The 25,215-nt window shown below is 36.4% G+C and overlaps 1 protein-coding gene across 4 annotated transcripts in view; it reads left to right on the forward strand.

The window, feature by feature from the left end:
- Positions 1-16,579, forward strand: part of DCAF17 (DDB1 and CUL4 associated factor 17) — a 33,408-nt gene extending 16,829 nt beyond the window's left edge. For 2 of the 4 annotated variants that reach the window (XR_013993528.1, XM_081051549.1), the window contains 6 exons: positions 1,864-2,006; positions 5,487-5,596; positions 8,261-8,348; positions 9,059-9,142; positions 11,079-11,234; positions 12,018-16,579. Coding sequence is in view for 3 of the 4 variants with exons in the window: in XM_081051549.1 (XP_080907675.1) it covers positions 1,864-2,006; positions 5,487-5,596; positions 8,261-8,348; positions 9,059-9,142; positions 11,079-11,234; positions 12,018-12,185 (749 nt within the window). In the remaining variant the exon portion in view is untranslated. Of the gene's footprint in view, positions 1-1,863; positions 2,007-4,980; positions 5,103-5,486; positions 5,597-8,260; positions 8,349-9,058; positions 9,143-11,078; positions 11,235-12,017 lie in introns of those variants that run through there. The other 2 variants (XM_081051550.1, XM_081051551.1) reach the window with 2 other exon arrangements.
- Positions 16,580-25,215: the final 8,636 nt, after the last annotated feature.

Genomic DNA, 25,215 nt, shown 5'->3' on the forward strand with positions numbered 1-25,215 from the left:
TCTTATTTTTGGGGAAACACAGTATATATAGATATATATCTATAAATATATATAATATATAGATAATGTATTTCTTATTTTTCTCATCTACCATCATTTGGTAGCCACCATATTATCACATATAATATTTATATTCTTTCGTAATTTACCTACTTATGTCCTTTGCCCATTTTTCTATTGAGGTGTTCATATTTTTCTTACTACTTTAAAAGACCTCTTTATAAAGAATGGTACCCTTTTTAAAAGGTTAAAAAAAAGAACATCTTAAATATATTTGATATGTTTATATCTGTCTCTTTCTCCTCAAGATTGTCAGTTTATGAACTCATTTTTCATTATTTGCTTTTTTCCTGTGTACAGCCCTAGGTAGTAAATGGTCATTATGAAAAGGCCTAACAAAGCACACATTTCTGTATGTAACATGACTCTTGAGTGAATGTCTCTCTTTATTGACAGTGGTGGTCTCATAAACCAAAGATTAAACTCTCAAGGTAAAGAGGTAAACAAAGGAGTCATAGATTAGTCACCTGCCCAAACAGACCATGTGGTATTTCACAAGGGCTGCTCAAAAGGAATTCCTCTCTTCTAGAGCTGCTGCATCTTTCACTTATGCATTTCTCCAAAAGTAAATCTCTTATGCTCTACCTAAAATGAATTGCCATCAAAGAAGACTAAGAAGTACCAATAGATAATAGGCATACCTCGGAGATATTTTGGGTTTGGTTCCAGACCATTGCAATAAAGCAAGTACAGGTACATGTCAGAGGTATTGTGAGTTCGGTTCTAGTCCACTGAAACAAAGCGAGGGTCGCACTAAAGTGAGTTGTAATTATTTTTTTAAATAGTATTATTATTTTTTTAAATTTATTGGAGTGACAATTGTTAGTAAAATTACATATATTTCAGGTGTACAATTCTATGTTATATCATCTATAAATCCCATTGTGTGTTCACCACCCAGAGTCAGTTCTCCTTCCATCACCATATATTTGATCCCCCTTACCCTCATCTCCCACCCCCCCCACCCCTGGAGTTGTAATCTTTTTGCTGGTAGAGGGTCTTGCCTTCAGTTTATAAACACAGGTACATACACACACACACACACACACACACACACACACACACACACACCTGTGAAGCATAATAAAACTAAGCGCAATAAAAATGAGGTATGCCTATATTTCTTTTATGAAAAATCTCCAAAAGACAGTGACTGGATGTTTCTGAACTACCTTAAAGTTAACTTGTCTAAAGATGATAATTGTAGTAACAGCTATGCTTTAATAAAACTTCCACTGTGACAGGACCTATCCTAAGTGGTTACATTCAATGTGACTAATACCACTTCTGCACTGGAAATCTCAAGCAAGACTACTCTTGTAAAATTTGCTAAGTAACCTGGTAGTCTAGAATATGAAAGATGTCTTCCTCACATTCGAAGGAATTAGTAGACTTAATTACCTTGTAGGATTGTTATGAGAGTTAGAAATAGTATGTAACCGAGTCTTGTACATAGCAGATGTGTAGTAACTGGCAGTTGGTTTTATGGGGCGTACTATGTCATTTTTGCCATCATAAGCACCTTCAGCCCACTTTTTATCTCCACTCAGCTACATGTCACACATACCCTGAAAACAGATGTCTAGAAAGTTGACTCATAGGCTAACATTTATTTCCTACCAGCTTTCTTTTTTATTCGCAATAAGCCTCTCTTGATTGCATTTTACTTCCTTGAACATAGTAATTTTTCATTAATGGAAACTCATAGATGATGCATGCATAGAAAGGTTGAATTAGTTCATGAATGTCCCAAGGCTACCAGAACAGAGCTAGCTAATGCATTCCTTTTGCCCATCTCTGTAGACACACCACCACTGCTTTTTGAGGTATCCTCCCTGGAGAACGCCTTTCAGATCGGAGGCCACCCTTGGCACTACATCATCACACCTAATAAGAAGAAACAGAAAGGAGTTTTCCATATTTGTGCCCTTAAAGACAATTCCTTGGTAAATCATGAATGATCAGACCTTTTAGCGGTAAATTTGTATCAGAACTTTTCTTCTCTAATAGGTCCATGTTCCTAAGAGTTGCTTTTTAATGTTTGTATAATTTGTGAACAATGTATATTATAGAAAAATACAAAGAGTATAGCAAAGGCTTGTGTGTGCTACCCGGAATTTTAAAACATTAACACTTGAAAATTTTGAGGACACCTGAGATATCTTAGGTTTTTTTTCTTACCAATCTCTCAGCAAGGGATCCCATGCAAAACATTTCTCAAACTCTAGTGGGAATCATGGATGGAATCCGTTCAGGCTGTCTGCCTCTGAAATTGCTGGTGGAATGTGATGTTGGTTCTGCTTTTTCATGGTTTGTTGCTATTTGCTTTACAGAACACAATCAGGTAGAACTCTAATGGTCACAATGTCAGCATTGTGAATTTTCAAGGATAGTCTTACTATGGCAAAATAGAAAGAAATGGTACATGGTAAGGCAGTAGAAATTTCCACCTGTTGAATTAATTTTTCTTCACTTAAAAAATGATTTAGGCATTGGTTTATCATTTAATAAACATTATTTAGCACCTACTGTATGCCAGACGTGGCTGGGGACACATTCCCTTCCTTCTACTTCCTTGCACTCTCAAAACAAACGTGTACATAAATTAGATGCTGTCCGTTAAGTGCAGTGATTGACATTTAAGTGCTAAAGAATGTGTGTGCAGAGGAGTGGGTTCCCTCTTTGTTTTGTGTTGTTGACTTACTGTCATTTATTTCTGGAACCTCTTGATATATCAAATAAATTTACTTTTTCTGAGACAGACTCAACTTATTCCACACCCATCTTCTCCTGAGCAGAGGATCTTGCTCAGTCAGTCACTGTTGGATCTAGTGGTTTTTATAGTCACAGGTCACCTTTTACCAGGCTGAAGACGAACACAGTCTCGGATCCATTTATCTATTTCCCTTGATATTGTGGCCACCATGGAACACTGTACAGTGTCTTCCAGTTTTCTTTTTGTAGGAGCATTGTTCCCTTCCATTTTCTCATTTACCTGTCACAGGTGGCAGCTCCTATGTGGCCCATCTGAGTGTCATCCTCTTTTACAATGGACTCTCTTGGGGCAGTTTCCTGCTGTGACAAGTGTTGTGATTTGATTGCTCCCCTCCCAGCCAGTGGGCATCCTTTAGCCAGTAGGACCTGTCACATGTCTTTTTAATTTAACTTTTCCTTCCAGTCAAACCCTGCACAGTTCAGATTTTGGATATTTAGTACATAGTCTTCTTAAATAAGAACTGATACTACATACTCTTTCGTGTGTGTGTGTATGTGTGTACATGTCTATGTGTGTATAAAACAGCCTTCAACATCTATATCAAGCATGCCTGTCAAGAAATCTCCTATAATAACTGATTATAACATGTAGTCAGATTTGTATTTCAACATATTTATAAATAATTGCCAAGTCCAGTGGAAGTTTTGCCAGACAGCTCTGTTGCAGTGACATTATCTTAGTGATGCATATGTCCATTACCTTCCCACCTGTCAGTCAGAAGAGTACATAACCCCAAACCACATTTGCAGCCGAACTGAAGAATTCAGAAAATGTTTCATAGCTTTCAGTTAAACGGAGCTTTAAAATCTAGTATTTGAACAAATAATAAAAACTACAGAATCTGGTAATAACGCTGCCTAGAATTTAACACAGAGAGATAATGTTTCTTTTGCATGTTATAGATACTATAATAAAGAGAATAGTCTCCTAAAGAAAGATTTGCATAGTAGTTACATGTTTTATATTAAACAAAGGAACATCTGGAGCTATTGCCATCATGGACACATTGATCTCAATGATTGCATTGATTTTCTTATATGTGAAATGTAATAACAGCACCATTGCTGTTAGAAATTATTAAGATACTTATAAAAATTCTAGAAAAATTAAAGCTCATTCTCGAATTTGATACATAAACTGTGTTAAATTCTTTTTTAAAAGCATGCCCTATGGGTGGCCAGTTAGCTCAGTTGGTTTGAGCGTGGTGCTGATAACACCAAGGTTGGTGGTTCTGTCCCCGCATGGGCCACTGTGAGCTGTGCCCTCCTTAAAAAAAAAAAAAAAGAAGAAGAAAAAAGAAAGCCTGCCCTATGAAGCCCTTGTGGTGTAGCCCCAGGCTACTTCTCCAGTCTCACAGCTGGGCACTATGCTTCTCAGTTTAACTTGCCATCAAGTTAAACTGCTGCTCATGTTTATGCACAAACTTGCTGTAAGGATTATCACTGCTGTGTTTTTTATTTTAATGCTTCTTTCTTGCCATTTTCTGCTCATCTTTTAAGGCTTAGTTCAAGCTTTTTCCTGTTCCTGAAATTCTGCTCACCTGGGTTGGATGCTTGATAATATCCTGTATATGATGCGATAACTTTGTTTTCTCCAATGCCTTATTATTCTGTTTATTTTTGCCTCTTCTCTTGACTATGAGCTTCTTGATGGCAAGGACTTTGTTAAATTTGTTTCAGTACAAACACCTAGTGTGATACCAAAACATAGTGTTCTGTCAGTGTATGCTAATGGAATTAATACATTAAAATTGCAAAATCTTTTATGAGTATCAAATAGGAAGGATGCCAGTATTTCATTTTATATTGGAGAAATTAAAGAAATTAAATGACTTGTTTTAGTAAATCTAGTGAAGTTCACGTATCCATGTTGGTATTAGTTCCCAGTGTTCCTGTGTATAAGGTAAAACATTTATGTACATATGTGATCACATATGGAGGTGTCTTTATCTTTGTTTTTATGTCTAAATATACTACCGTGAAATAAACCTCTCAGCTTGCCTTAAAGGCTAAGCAATATTAGATCATTTCTTTACCATTAGGGTTTAATGTCTGACTTACCGAAGGAGATCATATGACCTATGTCTGGGATTTTAGGTTTGGATGCATGTTTATTTTCGTGCTACCCACTCTTCTGATTGACAGATTGTTGAAGATGGGGAAGGGAGGAAGAAGTTGTAAGGGACTGCATGTGCATAATTCTGGCAGAGTTATAATGGAAAGTCCATGGACTTTGGAGTCAGAGCTGCTGTGTAGTAGGTACAAAACATTGAACAAATGATTTATCTTCTTTATGTGTCAGTTTTCTCATTCATTAAATGGAGATAACAATATATGCTCTGAATGTCGTTAAGATCAAATGAAGTAATGACTATTAAATGTCTAATGCAGTGCCTAATAGAAATTAAGTGCTTGAGATATGGTAACTTATTATATGTGAGGTATAACGTATGGTATAGGCTAGATCTATGAAATTTCTGAATTTAAATGTTCTGGATTTCTCAAGTTGGAGTGTCCTAATTCAGCCCTTATATACAACTGGTTAATATTTTCTCTTCCCTGTACCTTTGACTTACTGATCTATCACTGATGTTAGATTTGAAAATTTATTTTATTTTATTTTTATTTTCAATATTTTTTTCCAACTTCAGGCAAAAAATGGGATCCAAGAAATGGAATGCTGCTCTCTAGAATCTGATTGGATCTATTTTCATCCTGATGCTTCTGGTAGAATAATACATGTTGGCCCAAATCAGGTCAAGTGAGTATTTTCATTAGTTACTTTAAAGTTAAAAGTAGCTTTTGATAGCGTTTATTGGCATCTTTAATTTTCCCCAGCTAACTATTGAGCCAATTATGGAAATAATTAACTGCTTATAGGGTGCTTTCTCAGAAACTGGCATCTAGAAAACCTGACTTTATTCTTTTACTCTCATCATTATTGTTTGTAAATATTACATTTGAATAACTTCTTTGATGGAGGATATATGAGTGAAAGACAATGACACATTGGTTCGTCCTCATCAGGTCTTAATTCTTCACGATTAAATAGAAGGAAGATGATTTGTTCTTTGTTCTAAATGACAGCCGTACCATAGGAGAAGTAGCAGATTGTTTGAAGTAAACCTTGTTTGGCTTTGTATACCCACGTCTTCCAGAGTTGTCCTCTCCTTCCCTGAAACATTCTTCATTTGACTTCCCTGACACCACAGTTCTCCTAAAAGTTTCCCTCTGTCTGTGATTTATCTTTCTTAGTATACCTTCATGTTTTTCTTTTACTCAGTTTAATTGGAAAATGTCCTCAGTTTAATTGGATTCTCTTTTCTTCTCACTCTTCCTGTTTTTTCCTACAAGATTCTGTATTCCCTCGGCTTCAAAGATGATGTATACACCAAAACTCTAAAACTCCAAAAGTTATATCCTAGCCCAAACCTCTCATCTAAGATCATGCCAGAAATATTTTGCTACTAAATATTTCTTAAATCTGCCTCTTTCTGCCCTTGACCACTGTCACCATCTTGGTCAGACCATTACCATCACTAGCTGGGACTACAGTAACTTACTATAGGACTATTTATAAGACCTCAAGAATCCACCTTTGCAGTCTTTCATTCTGTTTTCTTAGCAGCAAAGAGTGATGTTTAGAAACATTAACAAAACCATGGTGAATGCTGCTTTAACCTTTTTATGGTTTCTTGTTATTCTTGGCATGGTCTAAGAGACTGCATTCACCTAACCATGGTGAATGCTGCTTTAACCTTTTTATGGTTTCTTGTTACTCTTGGCATGGTCTAAGAGACTGTCCTACTTAGTTTACTTCAGTCGTGCTCTCTCTTCAGAAAGCTGAAGGCTGCTTCCCTCTGTTTGGAGTCTGTTTCCCCTACCTGTTCTCCTGCCTCGTTTCTATTCATGTCTTATGCACTAGCTGAAATTCCCTTTTCATAGAGTCATTTCCTAATACGCTCCCCCACATATTTTCATTGAACCCACTATGTAATTTTACAATTTTTTTTTATAATTTTAATTAATTACAAGTATTTGTGTGATTATCTGTTTAAATATCTAGCTTTGGAATCATGAGCTCTCACACCCGTAATCCCAGCACTCTGGGTGCTCAGTAAGCATTTGTTGAATAAGAAGGGCAGTGTCTGCCTTCTTTATTCCTTATGCTTCGTAATAATTAGTCCACTCTGGGTAAGAAGGATGACTGGACTTCATGAAATAAAATTATGGTATTTTATCAAAAGTCTTAAAAACTGTGGATTGGCTTTAGTAAACCTTACTTTTAATGTTTGTTACCAGCCATCTCTTAAAATTAGTAAGAGTTAAAAAAATATTAGTTTGAGTTAAGAAAATAAGGTCCACAAAGAGTGTGTGCTCTTCTGCCAGGTTTAAAAAGATAGGCACTTTTAAATATTGGCACTAATTAAGATAACTGTTTGAGTAATTTAAAATATAATTTGATCTCTTTGTCTCTAGAAAACTCTAAGGCCTCTGCCTCTTCTTGGCCACACTGCCTGCCTCTCCCTTCCGCCCTCTTTGCCTACATCTTAGACTCTAAGCTTTGAGAACATTGTGCTTTTGAGGCTTGTTAGTGCTGTGAAGAGATTTGTGTGGGTAGTGAGCAAATTATTTTATCTTGCTTAATGAGCTTGACCTATTAGGCCATTTGCACTCAGAAAACCCAAATCTTTAAAGGTAATCCTAAGAAGAAATAAAAGTTTTAAGTCAGTTGTAATTTTTAAATATTACTCTATCATGAAAACTGTTAGTTTAGGCTTAGTTGCTAATCCATCCTGTTTTATAGTTAACTCTTGAGTGTTGTTCACTGAGATCTCATTCTAAATTTAAAGATAAAAACGCAAATATCTACAGGCATTTCTAGGAGATATTGTGGGTTTGGGTCCAGACCACTGCAATAAAGCGAGTATTGCTATAAACTGAGTTATAATCTTTTTGCTGGTGGAGGGTCTTTGCCTTCAGTTTGTAAAAAATGCAACATCTGTAGAGCACAATAAAGCGAACAGCAATAAAACTAGGTATGCCTGTACTATAAGGCCATTGTTAAAGCAGAAACGATAAAGAACTCTTGCAGGCTGGCAGGAATGAGGTTCCTAAAAGTAACTTTTGTTAAGCCAGTTTGGAAGATGGCTTAAGCCTGAGCGAGCTGCTTCATTACCTACGTCAGTAGCAGCTCCTATGTTGTCGCAGTTCCTACATTTTTGTTTAATAAAATCTCTGATGAAAGAGTTTATGGACACCTAAGTGATTAGACATTATTATTTCAGAGTAATCAGAAGGGGAGGAAAACTCATTGTTGTTAATATAATTTTCATTTGTTGAGTTTCATTTTAGTAGCTCAACTTTGACACTATGATGGTGCATTGAGGTCTTAAGTTCTTAGAATCCTTTTTTCCCTTTTCAGAGTTTTAAAGCTAAATGAAGTAGGAAATAATAGTGCCCAGCACCAGATCTCTGAAGATTTTGTCATTTTGGCCAACAGAGAGAACAAAGTAAGTCAGAGTACTTTAAAATTCTTTTATATCACTGTCTTTCTATATAAGAGCGTAAGACTACAGATGAGTTTGCCTTGTAATGTGGTGGAGAAGGACAGCACGATCCTCTAAATGTCTGTTCATGTTGTCTACATGGGTCCTAGTCCTGTGTACACACGAGATGTGAAGAGAGCTGATTATATTGACTTTATCTTTTGCTTATTTCTATTTCCTTTCTGGTGTCTCTTTAAGTTTTTGTTGATGAATTATTGACTTTTGGGTTTAATTAATTGTGAAAATTTGGAGTAAGTTGGGGTAGATATAAATCTTTAAAAGTCACATACCATGCTTTAACTCCAAACAGGTCTTTTCCTTTAGCATACAAAATTAAGAACATGAAGAAAGGCATGCCGAGGGAAATTTCCAAAAGCAGATCTACTCTGTTTGCTGTACTATATACTAAAGCAAAATCAGAAGGGCAAGTGAAGTAACATATCTGTAACTTTTGTATTTATTCTTGCCTAGTTTGGTATTTGTTTCCATTAAAAACTTTACTGTAACAGTATTTTGACTGATTGGAAGATCAGAAATCTGATTCAGAATTTTCTCAATTGAGGAAAGAATTGTGGATGTTGGAGAAGCATTGGTTAGTTCTACCTAATTTGTTCATGTGATTTTGCTATTAACTGCATATAATGATTATCTTTTTATTTCTCTCCATATGATAGAATGAAAACTTACCCACTATTACAGCTTCTGGACGGGTGGTAAAAAAAAGTTTTAACCTTCTGGATGACGACCCAGAACAAGAGGTATTACTTTAGACAGAGATAACAAACCAAACTATTGTGTACTTACTCTTTGGTTTTTAAATGATGCTTTCCAGACCCTGGGGTAGAGATTGGGGGTGAGCTCCATCCAGGCTTAGTTAACAGGATGCTCCATGCTATTTCCACCAGTGCTTCCCCATTATCCTCTCTTTTCATATTGAAATTATTCATAAGATTTTGTTTGCAGAAACGTTCATAGAACTGAAATAATTTGAAAATGCCATTAGCTTATTGTTTTGTTGATATGTACACTTTCTAGAGAACTCCCTTAATAGATATGAATTCCTTTAACAGAAAATTCTTGAGTTATATCCTGATGACTTTATAGCTTTTGGCTGATTTTTTACCTACTAGACGTGGATGTGTTTGTTACTGTTCATGGGCCGGGGAGGAGGGTGTGACGTGTGGTAAATCACTCAGCCTTTGACCTCAGCCTGGCATTGCTAGTCACAGGTTTATTCTTTTCTGTTAAAGATGCATTCAAAGTACTTTTGAAATCAACAGTTATCATGCTTTAAATATATAATCATTGCATATATACTAAATCCACTTAGACCATAAAACTATATTGTTTCTGTGATGATTTCTAGGTAGAAATATTAGAGTAGCCTTCTAAGGATAGTTTATGAAAAATTTAAGTGAAAGATTGGAGGTGGCTCGGTATGTGGCTACTCTCCATAAAGGAAAAATATATACTTATTCTTTTGAACTATAGAAGTCTGTTGAAAACAAAGCAGGAAGTTCTCAATCCTGTATGTGAAACTATATTCAATAAAGACATACTAAAATTACCAAAAAGTAGCAAGAATAATTAAGGCAAAAGGAGGTTGAGGCAAAGAGAGATAGTCTATAACCATGGGATTCAAAAACAAAAACTTCTAGCTTGTAAAGAAAAAGTTGAAAAGGTTTGTGACTAAAATCTATAAAGCACTGACATCCATGCAAGAAGTCACCCTTTGAATTTTGACCAAGGTGAAAATTAAGGCAAAAAATTAAGTAAAAAGGAATCCTATAAATCTATGTAAATTTTTATGTCATAGATGGTAAAGGCAAAAAATATAAATGGAGTAAAAAGCACTTTGACCAAATGTAAGTGGCGGATTAGTATGTGGTGATTAAGAGAAACTTGCTCTGCCTGCCAAGATGTGTCTGTCTTTCTGTGTCCATCCCTGGATGGCTGGACACAGATCTTCTTCCCCTGGGAGGTTGCTGGAGTCCCAGGTTTTCTTCCTTAAGACAGAGTTCTGGGGTTAGGTTTTTCTCCCTTAAGTCTTTACCATCATTAACCATTTCTAACCTTTCTTGTCTCACTCCTGTTCTGTAGATTGGATTTCAGTTCCTAATATTCTCCCTCAAGGATAAGCAGCAGTTTTTTTTTTTTTTTCTTTTTTTGCTTTCTTTAGGGAATTAAAAAAGGTTTTCTAAAAAAAGGATGGCAAATTGTATATGATGGGCTATCAGCTCTTCTTGAAATGACTTATGTTTTTCTGGCATAAGAACCTTCTGAGCATAGTGGGCCGTCTTCCTGTTTCAGAACTGAGCTCTGTGTATTTGGTCTTATCTGGGAACTAATGACCACATATATCAGAGACAGCAGTTGAATGTGTCTTTTGAATTTGGAGAAGCTCTGGATTACTGTCATATGAGAGAATTTCATTTGTACTTGGGCTGAGATCTACATAGACTCGGTTCTGTTTTGTCACAATCTGTAGGATACTGCTTAAGACTTCAAAATCTTGGGACTGGTGTTTTTACTAGGCATATAAGTAGACACACATTTCTCCCTATGTTCTCACCCATTCATTCTTCTTACCACATATAAGTAACAGAATAGTTAAACTACAAATGTAGAAATAATCCTAGCTGAATAACTGGACTTGCCCCCCTTTTCCTCTGCCTTATCTACCTATTCCCCGAGACTTTCAAGATTGTGGACTATGAAGACGAGTTGGATTTGCTTTCTGTGGTAGCTGTTACCCAAATAGACGCTGAAGGAAAAGCTCACCTGGATTTCCACTGTAATGAATATGGAACTTTATTGAAAAGCATTCCACTAGAGGAGTCATGGGATGTGGTGAGTAGAGTCCATGGAATACAAAGTTGGAAGAGTTCTCTTTATAGGTGACATTTACTGGAACTGACACTGTGTTCCTGTCAGTCCAAACTCACCCAGACCAATAACCACATGAAAGAGGTTATTGGACTACACACAGAGCAAAGCGAGTACTTCTTAAGCCTTCCTCCCCAAAGGACTAGAGGATGTCATCTTACCAGCGGCCTTAAAGATAAAGCTTCATGTTTTTTCCTGAGACATGCTATCTACTTCCTTACCATAGTCCTTGTTTTTTACCATTCTATAAGTTTGGTAATGTTTTAAAAAATAAAAGTATACTGCATTGAATCCCCGCAGTTATTTAGTAGAGATCATTTCTAAGCATGTAGCATTTCCAGGACTCTTGGAAGCGTTTGTCTGCTCTTCTGAGTATTATAGAATATAAAAGTTCTAAAGAATAAGAGACATTATTTTACACAGTCCTTTTTTCATCAGTGGAGAACCTGAGAGGTTTAATATCTTACTCGTAGTCACACTGAGATAGTTGCAGCATTGGCAATAGAATCTGTGTGTTTACACTCCTAGGCCAAGGCTCTTTTCATTCTCCACGTTTTGTGTCATGTTTTTCTCTTAAATAATTGGCATATCCACAAATAAGGAAAAATAAGCCATTTCTGGCAGCTGTTTTCCTTCCAAGTGTTTATTTGAAGATCCCTAGCATAGGTGCTATGACAGTTTAGTGACACACAAGTGCATGTGGTTTGTATGAAGAGGAGATTCCATTTGACTGTGTTTTCCTTGCAGACATACAGCCATGAAGTCTACTTTGACAGAGACTTGGTGCTTCACATAGAACAGAAACCCAGCAGGGTCTTCAGCTGCTATGTTTACCAGATGGTATGTGACCCTGGAGAAGAAGAAGAAACCACAAATAGAAGCTCTGAAAAAAAGGGAGATAATTTTAAATTTTGAGATGTAACTTATGAGACTTTTAGCCAAATATCTCAATAGCTGTGTCCAGTTCTCCTTTTTATTATCTGCTTAGCAAGTTCTCCAGTATTTTCCAGAAAAGATCTTGTATTGACTTCAGATGATTGTAACTTCTTTTTTGAACTCTTGCCATACAAGGTGGTGAGGACTGCATTTTATGTAAAGGATTTTTAGAATACGGTCACAGGAAGTCTAGCATTTTAGAGCTTTTAGCTAGGTGGTGAAATAAACATACAGTGTTGGGAGCAGAGAAGGACAGGTTAATTCCAATTGATGGGGAGGTGTTTAACATGGTTGTTAAAGGATGGTATGGCATTTGATTGGTAAGACTAGGGAAAGATACAAAAGATAAAGGAAGAAATCCTGTGTCCTTTATACCAAACTTTGCTTGAGAAATCAGATCTGTAATGTGAAAACATACTTTTGAGCCAAAAATGTGTGATCACAGGTTTTATTTTATTTTATATCTTATATGTATGTGTGTGTTTTGTATTTGTATATAGTATCAGGAAATGGCTCTAGTTTCCAAATTATCTTTTCTTCCATGGTTTTATTCTCTTGGCTTGATGTTCCCATTGATTATTTATATTTCTATTTTAGACTAGTGTTCAAGATTCCAAGCAAACTTGAAGTAAAATGTTTTCCAACATATACCCTATTTATCTCTTAATACATCTAAGAATGTTGTATTCATTTCACCATTCTGTTTATTTGGTGTGTCTTCCAATTCTACTTTGGCAATATTTTCATACCTATGCAGTAAGATAAAGGTGGAGCACACCAGTTCTGCTCCCTGTAGCAGAGTACATAGTCCGGGAGTAGCTTGGAACTGACTGCTAAGCTAAAAAAGCTTTTGGCTTTGTCTTAGTTGAGAAATGAGTATTTTTTCTTCTTTTTTAGAACTGATCTCAATATGATCCATGAACTCAGATAATCATTTTTCAGAATGTTAAATAAAAACAACCTAAGGGAGAAAATATTTCTTTGTGCTTCCTGTTTCAGAAAAACAATTGCTGGTAATCCACATGTTCAGCACATTTCTCTGATGCAGCCTCAAAAAGAATAGTTAATAAAAATAGAAGAGGAGGAAACAGCATTAAAAATCTTTGTTGATTCAAATTTAAGGTTAAAATGAGGGATTTTTAGCTTGGATGAATTACGTAAAAATCCCTCAGTTTTTCTTTCAGTTTTGGCCTGCTTCCATATTAAGAGTGATGTGGATTCTGCCCTGTTCTGCCCTGGAAGTTTGCAGATAAATTTCCAGCTTATTATGATCAACAGGGCTGAGGAGAGAGAGTTATTAGCTATTCCCAAAGTCAAGAAATTAGTAGCAGAGTCCATAAATTTCAAAGAAATACAGGAAACAAACCCCAAACCATCTTTTGTGCAACAGAAAAGAAGATTGGTAACATTTTAGAATGAGGGAAAATATTTATATGTGGGCTGAAAATATAATCTTTCTGAATCTGCTCCTATGTATTATAACCATTTGGGAAAGTAGAAGTGATTATTACCTCATAAGCAAGATGATAAAACTGTCTTCATATATTAAATTCTAATACTTTTACATGCACTAATTGAAAAATCCATTCTCATTTTATGCATATGTAACAGTACTTTTTAATATAGTATTTGAAGCTTTCAGAGCATTTTGGAGACATGATGTGATTACAAAGCAGTTGAATAGTTACAGTGTGCTGGATGTAGCCCCAAACTTCCAATTAGACACTAGCTAAACAGTCCTGCCCGTTTAATTTAAATCTTGAAAGAGAGTAAAAATACCAGAGAAAAGAAAGAAATCAGTGTTGTGTGGGTTTCAAAGGAGATGCAGTGCTATAATAAAGCATAAAGCCTACTCTCCATGTCCAAGAGTGTTTCAGAAAAGGATGTCTGAAGACTTAAATCCTGTCAGATTTAAAAAGAGGTTTATTGAGTTCCCCTTCCTTTAAGTTAGTCTTCTTTTGATGAAATGCTTAAAAGGAACTCATTTTCTTGGAAAGGCATCTGAGAGCCGCAATTCCTGCCTGCTTTGTTGGTGAGGGTGTGGAATACTTCTAGTCTAGGTATGAACTGACCACTGAGAAACTCCTAATGTCTCACCACTGCCAACATTAGACTAGACCAGGATCCAAACGCCATATGGGCCAGGCAGGAAAGGTACTTAGTGTGAATGACAGCAGGGAGTTGTGGGCCATGGACAAACGGAGGGCTATGCCCCAACTGAAAGAACACTCTGCTACTGCTTCATTTCAGGCAATTGTAACATTATGTAGGAATGTGGGCTGCATGATTGTTAACAGGATGGTTAATAAAAAGATGGCAAAAGATAACAGAAGATAGCGAGGATTGGGAAATTAGCAGATAACACGTATAACAGAAGATATTAACATCATGCTTCCCAGAAATGCCTTTCCAGAAAAATATGGGCTTCCCAGCTCCCCACAGTGGCTTGCAGCTACTCATTCTGCCACCTGCCAGGCATGAGACTGCCGTTCTCTTGGAGGTGAAGGGAAGTGGTGGTTAATATCCTCCTGCCCCACCTTAACTCCACCTCTCTACCTGACTGTGTTAGACTTGAGCGGTGTGCTCACCTACTTAGCAGGTGCTGGTGGCAGGCATAAACGTTATAGGGTAACATTTCTGAGTGTTTAATGCAAGACTGGGTGAAGCAGGGTAACCTCTTTTAGCAGGTCCAGATATTAAGCTGATAAGAGGTATATTTCTGCGTGTCGCTCCTTCATCTAGGATTCTGTATTCTCACAGTATCAATGCAGCAAGATTATTGTTTTTTGACTTTCTAAAACATTTCTTGCAATGCTGGGAGAAAACAAAACAAATCTTATCATAGTTACTATTTAAACTACATAATGAGGGGATGGTATTGTTCTATTTAAACAAATTAAGGTACTCCACATTCTTCCACCAATTGAATGTTTTGTTTCTTGTACGTGATTTTTAAAAATAACATATTTAATGATTGCTTTCTATCTACCAATCATTGTGATACATGTAAAATGAATTGTCTCACTTAACATTCAAAATAACCATTTGAGATATGATTGACAGTATTCTTACCCGTTGTACAAATGAGGAAAGGGAGGCTTACAGAAGTTCATTTGCCTGGGGTTCCACAATTAATATGTGCAGAGATGGGAAACCCATCCAGATTTGTTTGACAGAAACTTTTCCAAATTTCCTCCAAAAATCTCAAAAAAAACCCACCAAATGATATTGTTTTAGCCACAGATAGCATACTGACAATTATAATGTTGGGTGCATAGGAAAATGTTTAATAAGTATTCTTTTAATGATGATTGGATACCCAAATTTTGGATGCACTTGGCCTGTTCACACGTATAACTTGACATAGAAGACGATTCTTTATTCAGAGGTTAAAAGTCATTTTTTAAAAAGGCACAGAAAAATGGTACTCTCATCCTATGTGTGCTGTTAATAAACACCAATATTAGTAATTACTCTTACTGTATTAATGACTTCCTTTTCAATAATTTTTATATTTTCTTATGTTTCTTATCACATTTACATATGTCATCTACCTTTTAGAATTTCAAGGAAATTTCAGAGACTAATTTCAGGTCCCTGTATTGCAATAGAATCTATGTTATATAATAGAAAAATAATTTATTTCAGGCAAAGGATATATTATAGAAAGATAAGACCAAACTGAGGGCTTTCCTCCATCATTTTGTTATGAAAATTTTCAAACATACAGCAAAGTTGACAAAATTTTATGTAAATACCCAAGTACCAACCACATGGATTCTGAGTTTCACACTACATGTTTTGTTACTTATCTGTCCATGTTACTTTTATGATTCATTTCAAAATAAATTCACATCAGTGTACTTTCCCCTAATACTTCAACATGCATATCAGTTTAATGTTTAGTTTTTTAAATTTTTGATGTATACTTACATGCAACAAAGTGCACAAATGTTAAGTATAAATTTGCTGAGTTTTTACAAATGCATACACTTCTGTAACCCAAACTCTTTACAAAACTAAGAACATTGCAATCATCCCAGGAAGTTTCCTCATGCCTCTTTTCGGTCAGTCCTACCCCACCGAATAGGGTATAACTACCGTCCGGAGTATTTTGCCTCACAGATTAAATTTGCCTATCTAAAACTTTATATAAATGGTTTCATACGCAACATAATGCTTTCACTCCACATATTTTTGAGATTAATTCAGGTTGCTTGTATCTATCAGTGGTTCATTCCTTTTTATTGCTGAGTATTCTTTTGTATGAATATGTCACAGTTTGTTTTTTCAGTTTTCCTGTTCTTGGACACCTGGGCTGTTTCTGTTTTTGTTTGTTTTTAACTATTAAGAATAAAGCTGCTGTGAATATTCTTGTAGGTTTTTTTTGTGTGTGAACATACGTGTTTATTCCTCTTGGGTAAACAACTAAGGATGAAATTGTTGGGTCCTAGAGTTGGTATGTGTAGCCATTACCCCCAAAAGTTTTCTTTTGCTTCTTCATAATCCCTCCCTCCTGCCTCTCCCCCCTTTCCAAGGCAATCACTAATCTGTTTCTATCACTTTAGATTAGTTTGAGTTTTCTGGAATTTTATGTAAATAAAATCACACAGTAAGTGCTTTTTTTTTTTTTGGCTTCTTTCACTCAGTCCCTTCTTTTTATTCCTAGTAGTACTCCATTGTATGTATATAACCAGTTTAATACATTTACTTCTTAATGTACATTTGGATTATTGCCATTTTTTGGCTACTACAAATGAAACTGTTATGAACACTTGTCAGACAAATTTCTATGGACATACACTTTATTTCTGTTTGCTAAAACCAAGGTGGGCAATTGCTGCATCATATGTTAGGTATATGCTTAACTTTTTAGAAGCTTCCAAACGGTTTTCCAAAATGGCTGTACCACTTTATATTCTCATCATCAGTATATGAGTTTAGTTGCCCCACATCCTTGTCAGCACTTGGTATGGTCAGTCTTTTTAATTTTGGACATTTAGTTTTGGTTTTACATTTAGATGTATAACCAACTTCTATTAATTTTTGTATATGGTACACGGCAGGGGTCAAAGTTGTATTTTTTTACATGTAGATAACCAATAGCATTCAGGGAATAGCATTCAGTCTTTTACCATTAAGTATGATATTAGCTGTAGGTTGTTCATAGATGCCCTTTATCAATTTGAGGAAGTTCCCTACTAGGCCTAGTTTTCTGAGTTTTTATTAGATATAGATGTTGGAGTCTCTGATCCTTTTTCTGCATTTATTGAGATGATCATACGGTTTTTCTATTTCAGCCTGTTAATGTGGTAAGTTACACTGATTGGTTTTGAATGTTAAAACAACCTTGAATTCTTGGGATAAAGCCTCCTGGAACCTCTAAATTTCCAACTATATTTTAAGTCAGCCTATTTCTGCAGTTCCACTTTTCCACATTGTGTGAAAAATAATGAATTCATAAAATTTACTATCATGTTTGTGCTGTGGTACATGTTAATAGTTTCAAGTTCATTACATTTAGATGTCTCTGCCTATACAAATTATTTCCAGACATTTTTTGGCCCTTAGCCAGAGATTTCATCTTCATGTAAGTAGAATTTAGCAAGTTAGGATTATAACCTTAGAGAAACTCCGGGCATATTGCCAGCTTCTCTCTGTCTTATCTCAGTCCACAAAGTTCATTACTGAATCAAATTCTACCTGTAGTAGAAAAGTCAGTTACTCTCTGCCATGACCCCAGGTACTTCTTTGAACCCATTTTAGTTTGATGTATTTTGAAACCTTGAACCACCGTGAAAGTAATGAAACAGTTAACTAAATTCATAAAGATACAATCAGTGAAAGGATTCATATTGAGGCCATTTTACCTCTTCAGATAATAAGCATCCATAAATTGATCTCTCAAATGAAATTTTCAAAAAAAATTATTTACCAATAAGCTCTTGAACCAATTCTTTAACCAATAAAAGTTTTATGGCTCAATTAAATATTTTTTGTTTTAAAAGGGCATCTGCTCGAGGAGACAGTCATCTCTGAATCCTTCTATTTTAAACACCAATTTTTTTTTTTCTTTGAAAATCACTAGCTCCAAGGGCACAGCTTCTCAAGCTCTATGTATAAGAGCAATAAGGCTGGTTCCAGCATGGTTAAAGAATTACAGTTTAAAAGCCATGCTAACATTTAATTTTCCTCTTTGTAATGTCTTTCTTTAGAGAGCAAAGCCAGCGAGAGTTAAAGCATTTCCCAACCCCAAACCCTCCCACTTCTGAAACCTCAATTATGACAATATCTGCTTGAAGATGTGCTGGCTGACAATCCAGTGTGAACTTGAAGAGGTCCTTGGGCCCACTATCTCATCAAACACAACATCCCAAAGGCTCCACTCCCAGGCTTTGTCTAGGTCGCCCTTACCAGCTGGACTCTTGATCCAGTGGTTTGTGTTTCAGTTTCTGTGGGAAGGTCTCAGGTGCCTCTGCTACTTTGGCTAGAGTTGGCATGATCATATAAATTATTGTCCAAACACACAGTTTTGAGATGAAAGGAAACATTGCTAATCCTGTCTGAACAACAGGCATAAACCAAGCCCCTTCTGAGCACGGTCGTCATCTCTAGATCTAATAGAAGTAACCAGGAAAGTATAAATCTTTCCGTTTACATGTAATTTCTTTACAATTAGTACGCCAACTTATAATCATGGAGGCAATGGAAACACTCCATTGAAACTTTCTCAGTTTCATCCACAAACCATTTATAGCCCCCCCTTGATTATTAGACATGTAAATAAGCAGGGAAAAGTGAATAAGAAAATACTAGTAATAGAAGCATACCTTTCCTTTCACCGAGAAGGTTTTAAATTACAGATTCAATTTATTTAAGCGTTGTTGGGAGTTGGACATGGGTCTCTTGGGACAAGTGGCACAAGTGCCGCAAGACCAGGGGCAAGAGAAAACCCTACCACAAAAAGTGAATATGCGAGGGGGACGCCCTGCTGCCAACACTAAGATTGGGCCCCACCGCATACACACAGTCCGTGTACACAGAAGCAACAAGAAGTACTGTGCATTGAGGCAGAATGTGGGGAACTTCTCCTGGAGCTCAGAGTGGTGTCCGCATAAAACAAAGACTACTGACGTCTGCAATGCATCCTACCACGAACTGGTCGGCACCAAGCCCCGAGTAAAGAACTGCATGCATCACGCTCGTGGACAGCACATGTACCAACAGTGGTACTAGGCCCGCTATGCACGGCCCTGGGCCACAAGAAGGGACTCCTGAGGAGGAAGAGATTTTAAACAAAAACTAATCAAACGCAAGTCAGAACTATGATGAAAGGGAAAAGATTGCCCAGATCAGCAGTTTTCTAGAGGAGCATTTCCGGCAGGGCAGGCTTCTTGCATGTACCGCTTCACGACCAGGCCAACGGGGCAGAACAGATGGCTACGTGCTACAGGGCAGGGAGCTGGAGTTCTAATGAGGAAAACCAAGGCCGGGAAAGACAAATAAACCCTCCTCTCCTATCTCAGCTCATGTAATAAAGGTGATTAGTGTTCTAAGAAAAAGAAAAAAAAAAAGCTGTGCAATTATCTCGTTTTTCTACCTTGTGTCACTTTTGAAGAATTCAGTCTTGCTAGGAATCTGTCCCTTTCATCTAATTTTTCAGTTATAACCATAAAGTTGTTTATAATATCCTTTTGTGATCTTTTCGTATCTAAAGGATTCTTTGAAATTTGCTGAGACTTGCTTTATCGTCCAGTATTTGGCCAATGTAGTTTAATTTTCCATTTGTACTGGCAAAGTTCTACTTGCCCCTGCATTTGCCTATACATTCCTGGTACTTTCTTGTGGCTTGTTTTTCTTAGTGATGGTTTCCTGTATTTCCTTTTTTTTAAAATTGTGAAATATAACATGCATTCTAGAAAAAAGCATAATTCAAAACAAAAAACACATAACTCATCCTCCATGTAAAGAAATAGAATGGTATCAGCATCCTAGAAGCCGCATGTGTATGCCATTCTGATCACAGTTTTATCCCTCTCTCAGGATGTAACCATTATCCTGACTTGTAGTAAGTTCTCTGCTTTTCTTTGTAACTGCACTACCTCTGTATGCACCTCTAGATAAAAAGGTTTATTTTTGCCTCTTTTTGAACTTTAAGTATATAAGGACATTGTATATCTTGTTTTGTGTACTGCTTTTTTACTCAACATTAGGTGTATAAGATTCATTTATGTTGTTGTATATAACTCCAGCTTGTTCCTTTTGTTGAATTTTAATTGGTTGTTATTGTATAATATTCAATTGTATCAAAATGTATCCATTCTACAGTTGGTGGGCATTTGGGTTGTTTCCAGTTTGGGGCCAATTATTAACATTACCATAATGAATGTTTTTGTGATACATCCAAATGCATATATGCATGTATTTCTCTAAGGTTTTATATATACTATATCTTGGATTTAAATCTTTGGGTCAGGGACTATCTATTAATATATGTTCAACTCTATTTTGTGCCGCGTGATTTTTCAGAAAAATATACCAATTTATAATCCCACCAGCAGTGTTTGAGAGTTCCTTTTGCTCCATTGACTCTTCAACACTTAATGTTATCAGACTTTTCTCTTCCCCAATCTGATAGGTGTGTATCCCATTGTGGTTTTAATTTGTACTTCCCTAATTACTAAAGCTTCTCTTTGTCTGTTTATTGGTCATGTAGAGATCACCTTTTGAGTAGCACCTGTTACAGTCTCTTACCCATTTTCCTATTTGGCCCTTTGTCCCATCTGTTTGTATTAATAACGCTTACTGGCTTTGCTGATCATATGTATTGCAAATATCTTCTATCTTTTTTCTTTTTCACTCTAATAATACCTAATAATAATGGAGTCTTCTGAGGAACTGAAGTTCTTAATTTTAATGTGGTTAAATTTATCAATCTGTGGTTATAATTTACATCTTCTTTTATAAATTCTTAACTGTCCTGGAGCACACGAGTTTTGCCTTTCTTATCTAGGTCTTTATGCTACCTGGAACTAACTTTTGTTCCTTTACTTCTTCAACATTTTATTTATTGCTTTTCTGTATTTTGGTTATTGTTTCTGCAGAGTCTCACTAAGTCCCACCAAAGCAAGCAATGGTGGCTTGCTTTGCCTTCTCATGAGCTTGATAATCTGTGATTGTGAGCTCATTCATTGCTTGATCTTAATCTGTGAAAGTCCCCTAGCCTCAAACTGGGCAAGCTCTCCTCCAGAGAGGATTTGTTTCTGCTCCTGCTTGTAGCCAAAGATGCCACCATCCTGGGACCATTTCAGGGTCTTGGCTGAGCTTATCCTTTCCAACCTTGTGTTGGCTAAAGCATCAGTACCCTGATGGCAGTGTCACCACTATCTTTTTCCTCAGGACAACTCTGATTCTGTTTTGATTTCCGGAGGGGCAAGGTCTTCAGAGATCTCCCCTACCTCTTGTGAGGCCAACAATGCCTCAAAGAAATGATCCTATCTAAGGTCTAGTTGTTTCTTAGCAGAAGGGTTCCTCAGTGCACCTGTGTAGCCATAGTATCATATTAAGCAAAACTAATCAAATGTTGGACCATACAGAAAGTCTCAAGTGTCCCAAGTGTAATTCTTTACACATGGAAGAATATCTTGTTTTTCTTTCCTTTTCAAGAACCAAGCTTTATGAAGATTATTACTGTCCAACTTTTAACCTAGTCAATTTGTGAATCATTTATTTGAAATTAAATAAGCATGCAATTCTGCCGTCCTCTAAGAGATAAGATATCATGGAGTTAAAGGTACACCTAAAATCGGCAACAGATCCTATTCTCTCCTTTGCACTTAAAAGTTATAGCACTTTCCAATGATATTTTTATGGTAGGAAATTAGCTTCTTCAGCATTCATAAACTTAAATGTAGCTAAACCTTAAAAATACAAATACTAATCATTAACTTAGTACATTGTTAATTGGACTGAACTCTATTTCTTGTTTTCAAATTACAGCAGTAAACTCCTTTGGAAGCAAATGAGGGAAAAGGATTTTCACGTCATCCAGGTGTTCTGATTTAGGACACTAGGGTATCTAAAGCAGAATATCTTCAAGTCAACCAAGTTTACACTCACATAACTTTAAAGACTATTCATGTGTTTGGGGACCTCATAGCTTACATGTATTTGACCAACAGAATATATTCGTATACTTTCATGCTTAAGCCACTGATTAAATTATACTTGATTTAAACCACAAAAGGATTGGACAATTCTCCTTAAGAATATGTCCAAACTAAGTATGTACGCTTAACACTATGGCTAGAAAATCTGACAATTAATTTCAAGTTATTAATTTTGCAATATATGTACACTTTAACACTTGCCCTTGGAAAACTCTGTTAAATATTTTAAACATTTGGGCCACAGGTAAATATTTCAGGGTTTGTAAAGGAATTGTAAAGAGATATTGTGGCTTATCTAACAGATAAAAGCGACTCAAATATACAAGATATTATGAGTAAGTCTGTTTCCAGCATTTTCATAGAATTATCATTCTGTTCTAAGATTCACTTTTTACGCACAAAAGATGCCAGTGATGGAGACCATCCAAGAAAAATAACGTCTCATTCTTTGGAGCTGGGGTTCAGTAATAAAGAGGACATTCCGAACAACTAAAATAGTCATTCTCATGTCATTGGAGAAGCATGACTTAAAGTGCTCCCACCAAAAGTTTAAGAATGATGACAAATATCCTTGCCCCAAAACTATGCTACTCTAGAATCAATGTAAAGTATTCTAATTATTCTGGAATCAATATAAATAGTCTTGGAAAACTATTTAATATATACATGGATGTATTCTACTCAGTTTCAATGTCTATGCCAAAACGGAGAGCTAAGGCTGGACTTTCAGGTCATTGGACATTTCCATAAAAGATCTTCCTATGAGTTTAAACTGGGTGAGTCATGCAGATTAAAAAAAAAAGTCATTAGTTCTTAATTGCCCCAAATAAAGATTATTCCCACACAGACAGCTATGGGCAAGATCTGAGTCAGGGCAAACGTGGGAGTCATGGGAAAGAAATACCATGACTCATAGTGGGCAGACTGTCTTTGCTAGAAAGTGTTACAGTGGAGATTGCCAGCAAATCAAGGTCCTCAATCCAGTGGCTATTATGACGCTGTACACAAGCAAAGAAAGTTTTCTTGATGTCACAGAAGGGGAGCCAGGAGGTTACTAGAGTCTTGTTTAAACACTTCAGACTATGTAATCATCTTAACACACCTCAAATGCATGTTTATTGTGTAAAAGATGGGAAGGAGGAATTCCTGGGTTTGTTCGAGCTTGGAACACAGCTGGACCAGGACTTGGCCTGGTTAATCATAATGGTCTGGGATGCACTAATTCCTATACTCACAGATTCCTAGAATCAATCTGCCTACCAGGAAGGGGAAGACACTGAAGGAATTGATGTAACTGATGATGGCCATGGGTGGATACCCAGCCCGCAGATAGGACATGGCATCCAAAACCCATGGCCACAAACAGCAGTTAGAAAGCCCAAGTCAGCTATCTGTCACCATGTACCAAAATTAATTCAAAATGGATCAAAGACTTAAGCATAAGACCTGACACAATAAACTGCATAGAAGAAAACATAGGTACTAAACTTATGGACCTTGGGTTCAAAGAGCATTTTATGAATTTGACTCCAAAGGCAATGGAACTAAAAGCTAAAATAAACGAATGGGACTATATGAAACTTAAAAGCTTCTGCACAGCAAAAGAAACCATCAACAAAATAAAGAGGCAACCAACTGAATGGGAGAAGATTTTTGCAAACAGTGCCTCCGATAAGGGGCTAATATCCAAAATATACAAGTAACTCATGAAACTCAACAACAAAAAAAACAACCCAATTGAAAAATGGGCAGAGGACCTGAAGAGACGTTTCTCCAAAGAGGACATACAAATGGCAAATAGACATATGAAAAAATGTCAACATCACTAATCAGAGAAATGCAAATAAAAACCACAATGAGATATCACCTCACCCCAGTCAGATTGGCTTTCATGAACAAGACAAATAGTAACAAGTGTTGGAGAGGCTGTGGAGAAAAAGGAACTCTCATACACTGTTGGTGGGAATGCAGACTGGTGCAGCCGCTATGGAAGGCAGTGTGGAGATTCCTCAAAAAATTACGAATAGAATTACATATGACCCAGCAATCCCTCTCCTGGGGATCTACCAAAAAAATCTGAAAACATTTACCCATAAAGACACGTGTGCTCCAATGTTCATTGCAGCTTTGTTTACGGTGGCCAAGACATGGAAACAACCAAAATGTCCTTCGATAGATGAAAGGATAAAGAAGTTGTGGTACATATACACAATGGAATACTATTCAGCGGTAAGAAAAGATGATATAGAAACATTTGTGACAACATGGATGGGTCTTGAGAGTATAATGCTAAGCGAAATAAGTCAGACAGAAAAAGTAGAGAACCCTATGATTTCACTGATATGTGGTATATAAACCAAAAACAACAAGAGACAAACAAATGAGAAGCAAAAAGTCAGACACAGACAATAGTTTAGTGGTTACCAGAGGGTAAGGGGTGGGGAGGGAGTTGAGGGTAAGGGGGATCAAATATATGGTGATGGAAGGAGAACTGAATGGGTGGAGAACACGCAATGGTATTTATAGATGATGTAATACAGAATTGTACACCTGAAATCTATGTAATTTTACTAACAATTGTCACCCCGATAAATTTAAAAAAGAAAGAAAGAAAGAAAGAAAGAAAGCCCAAGTCAGCAACAGGAAGATGCAAACTGGGGTAATTTAAAACTGCTCTGGGCTACCACATATAGTTGTTCAGATGCACTGCACAAATCTAGATGATGCCATTTACATAGATGTTATGTCCCAACAAGTGGACCAAACATAGACATTAGGAATGTAAGAATAATATACAAATGGTGTCCAAATAGCTACATGGAGACCGTTGGAACAGAGAA

This window comes from Rhinolophus hipposideros (assembly GCF_964194185.1).
Source record: "Rhinolophus hipposideros genome assembly, chromosome: 6".
NCBI lineage: Eukaryota > Metazoa > Chordata > Mammalia > Chiroptera > Rhinolophidae > Rhinolophus > Rhinolophus hipposideros.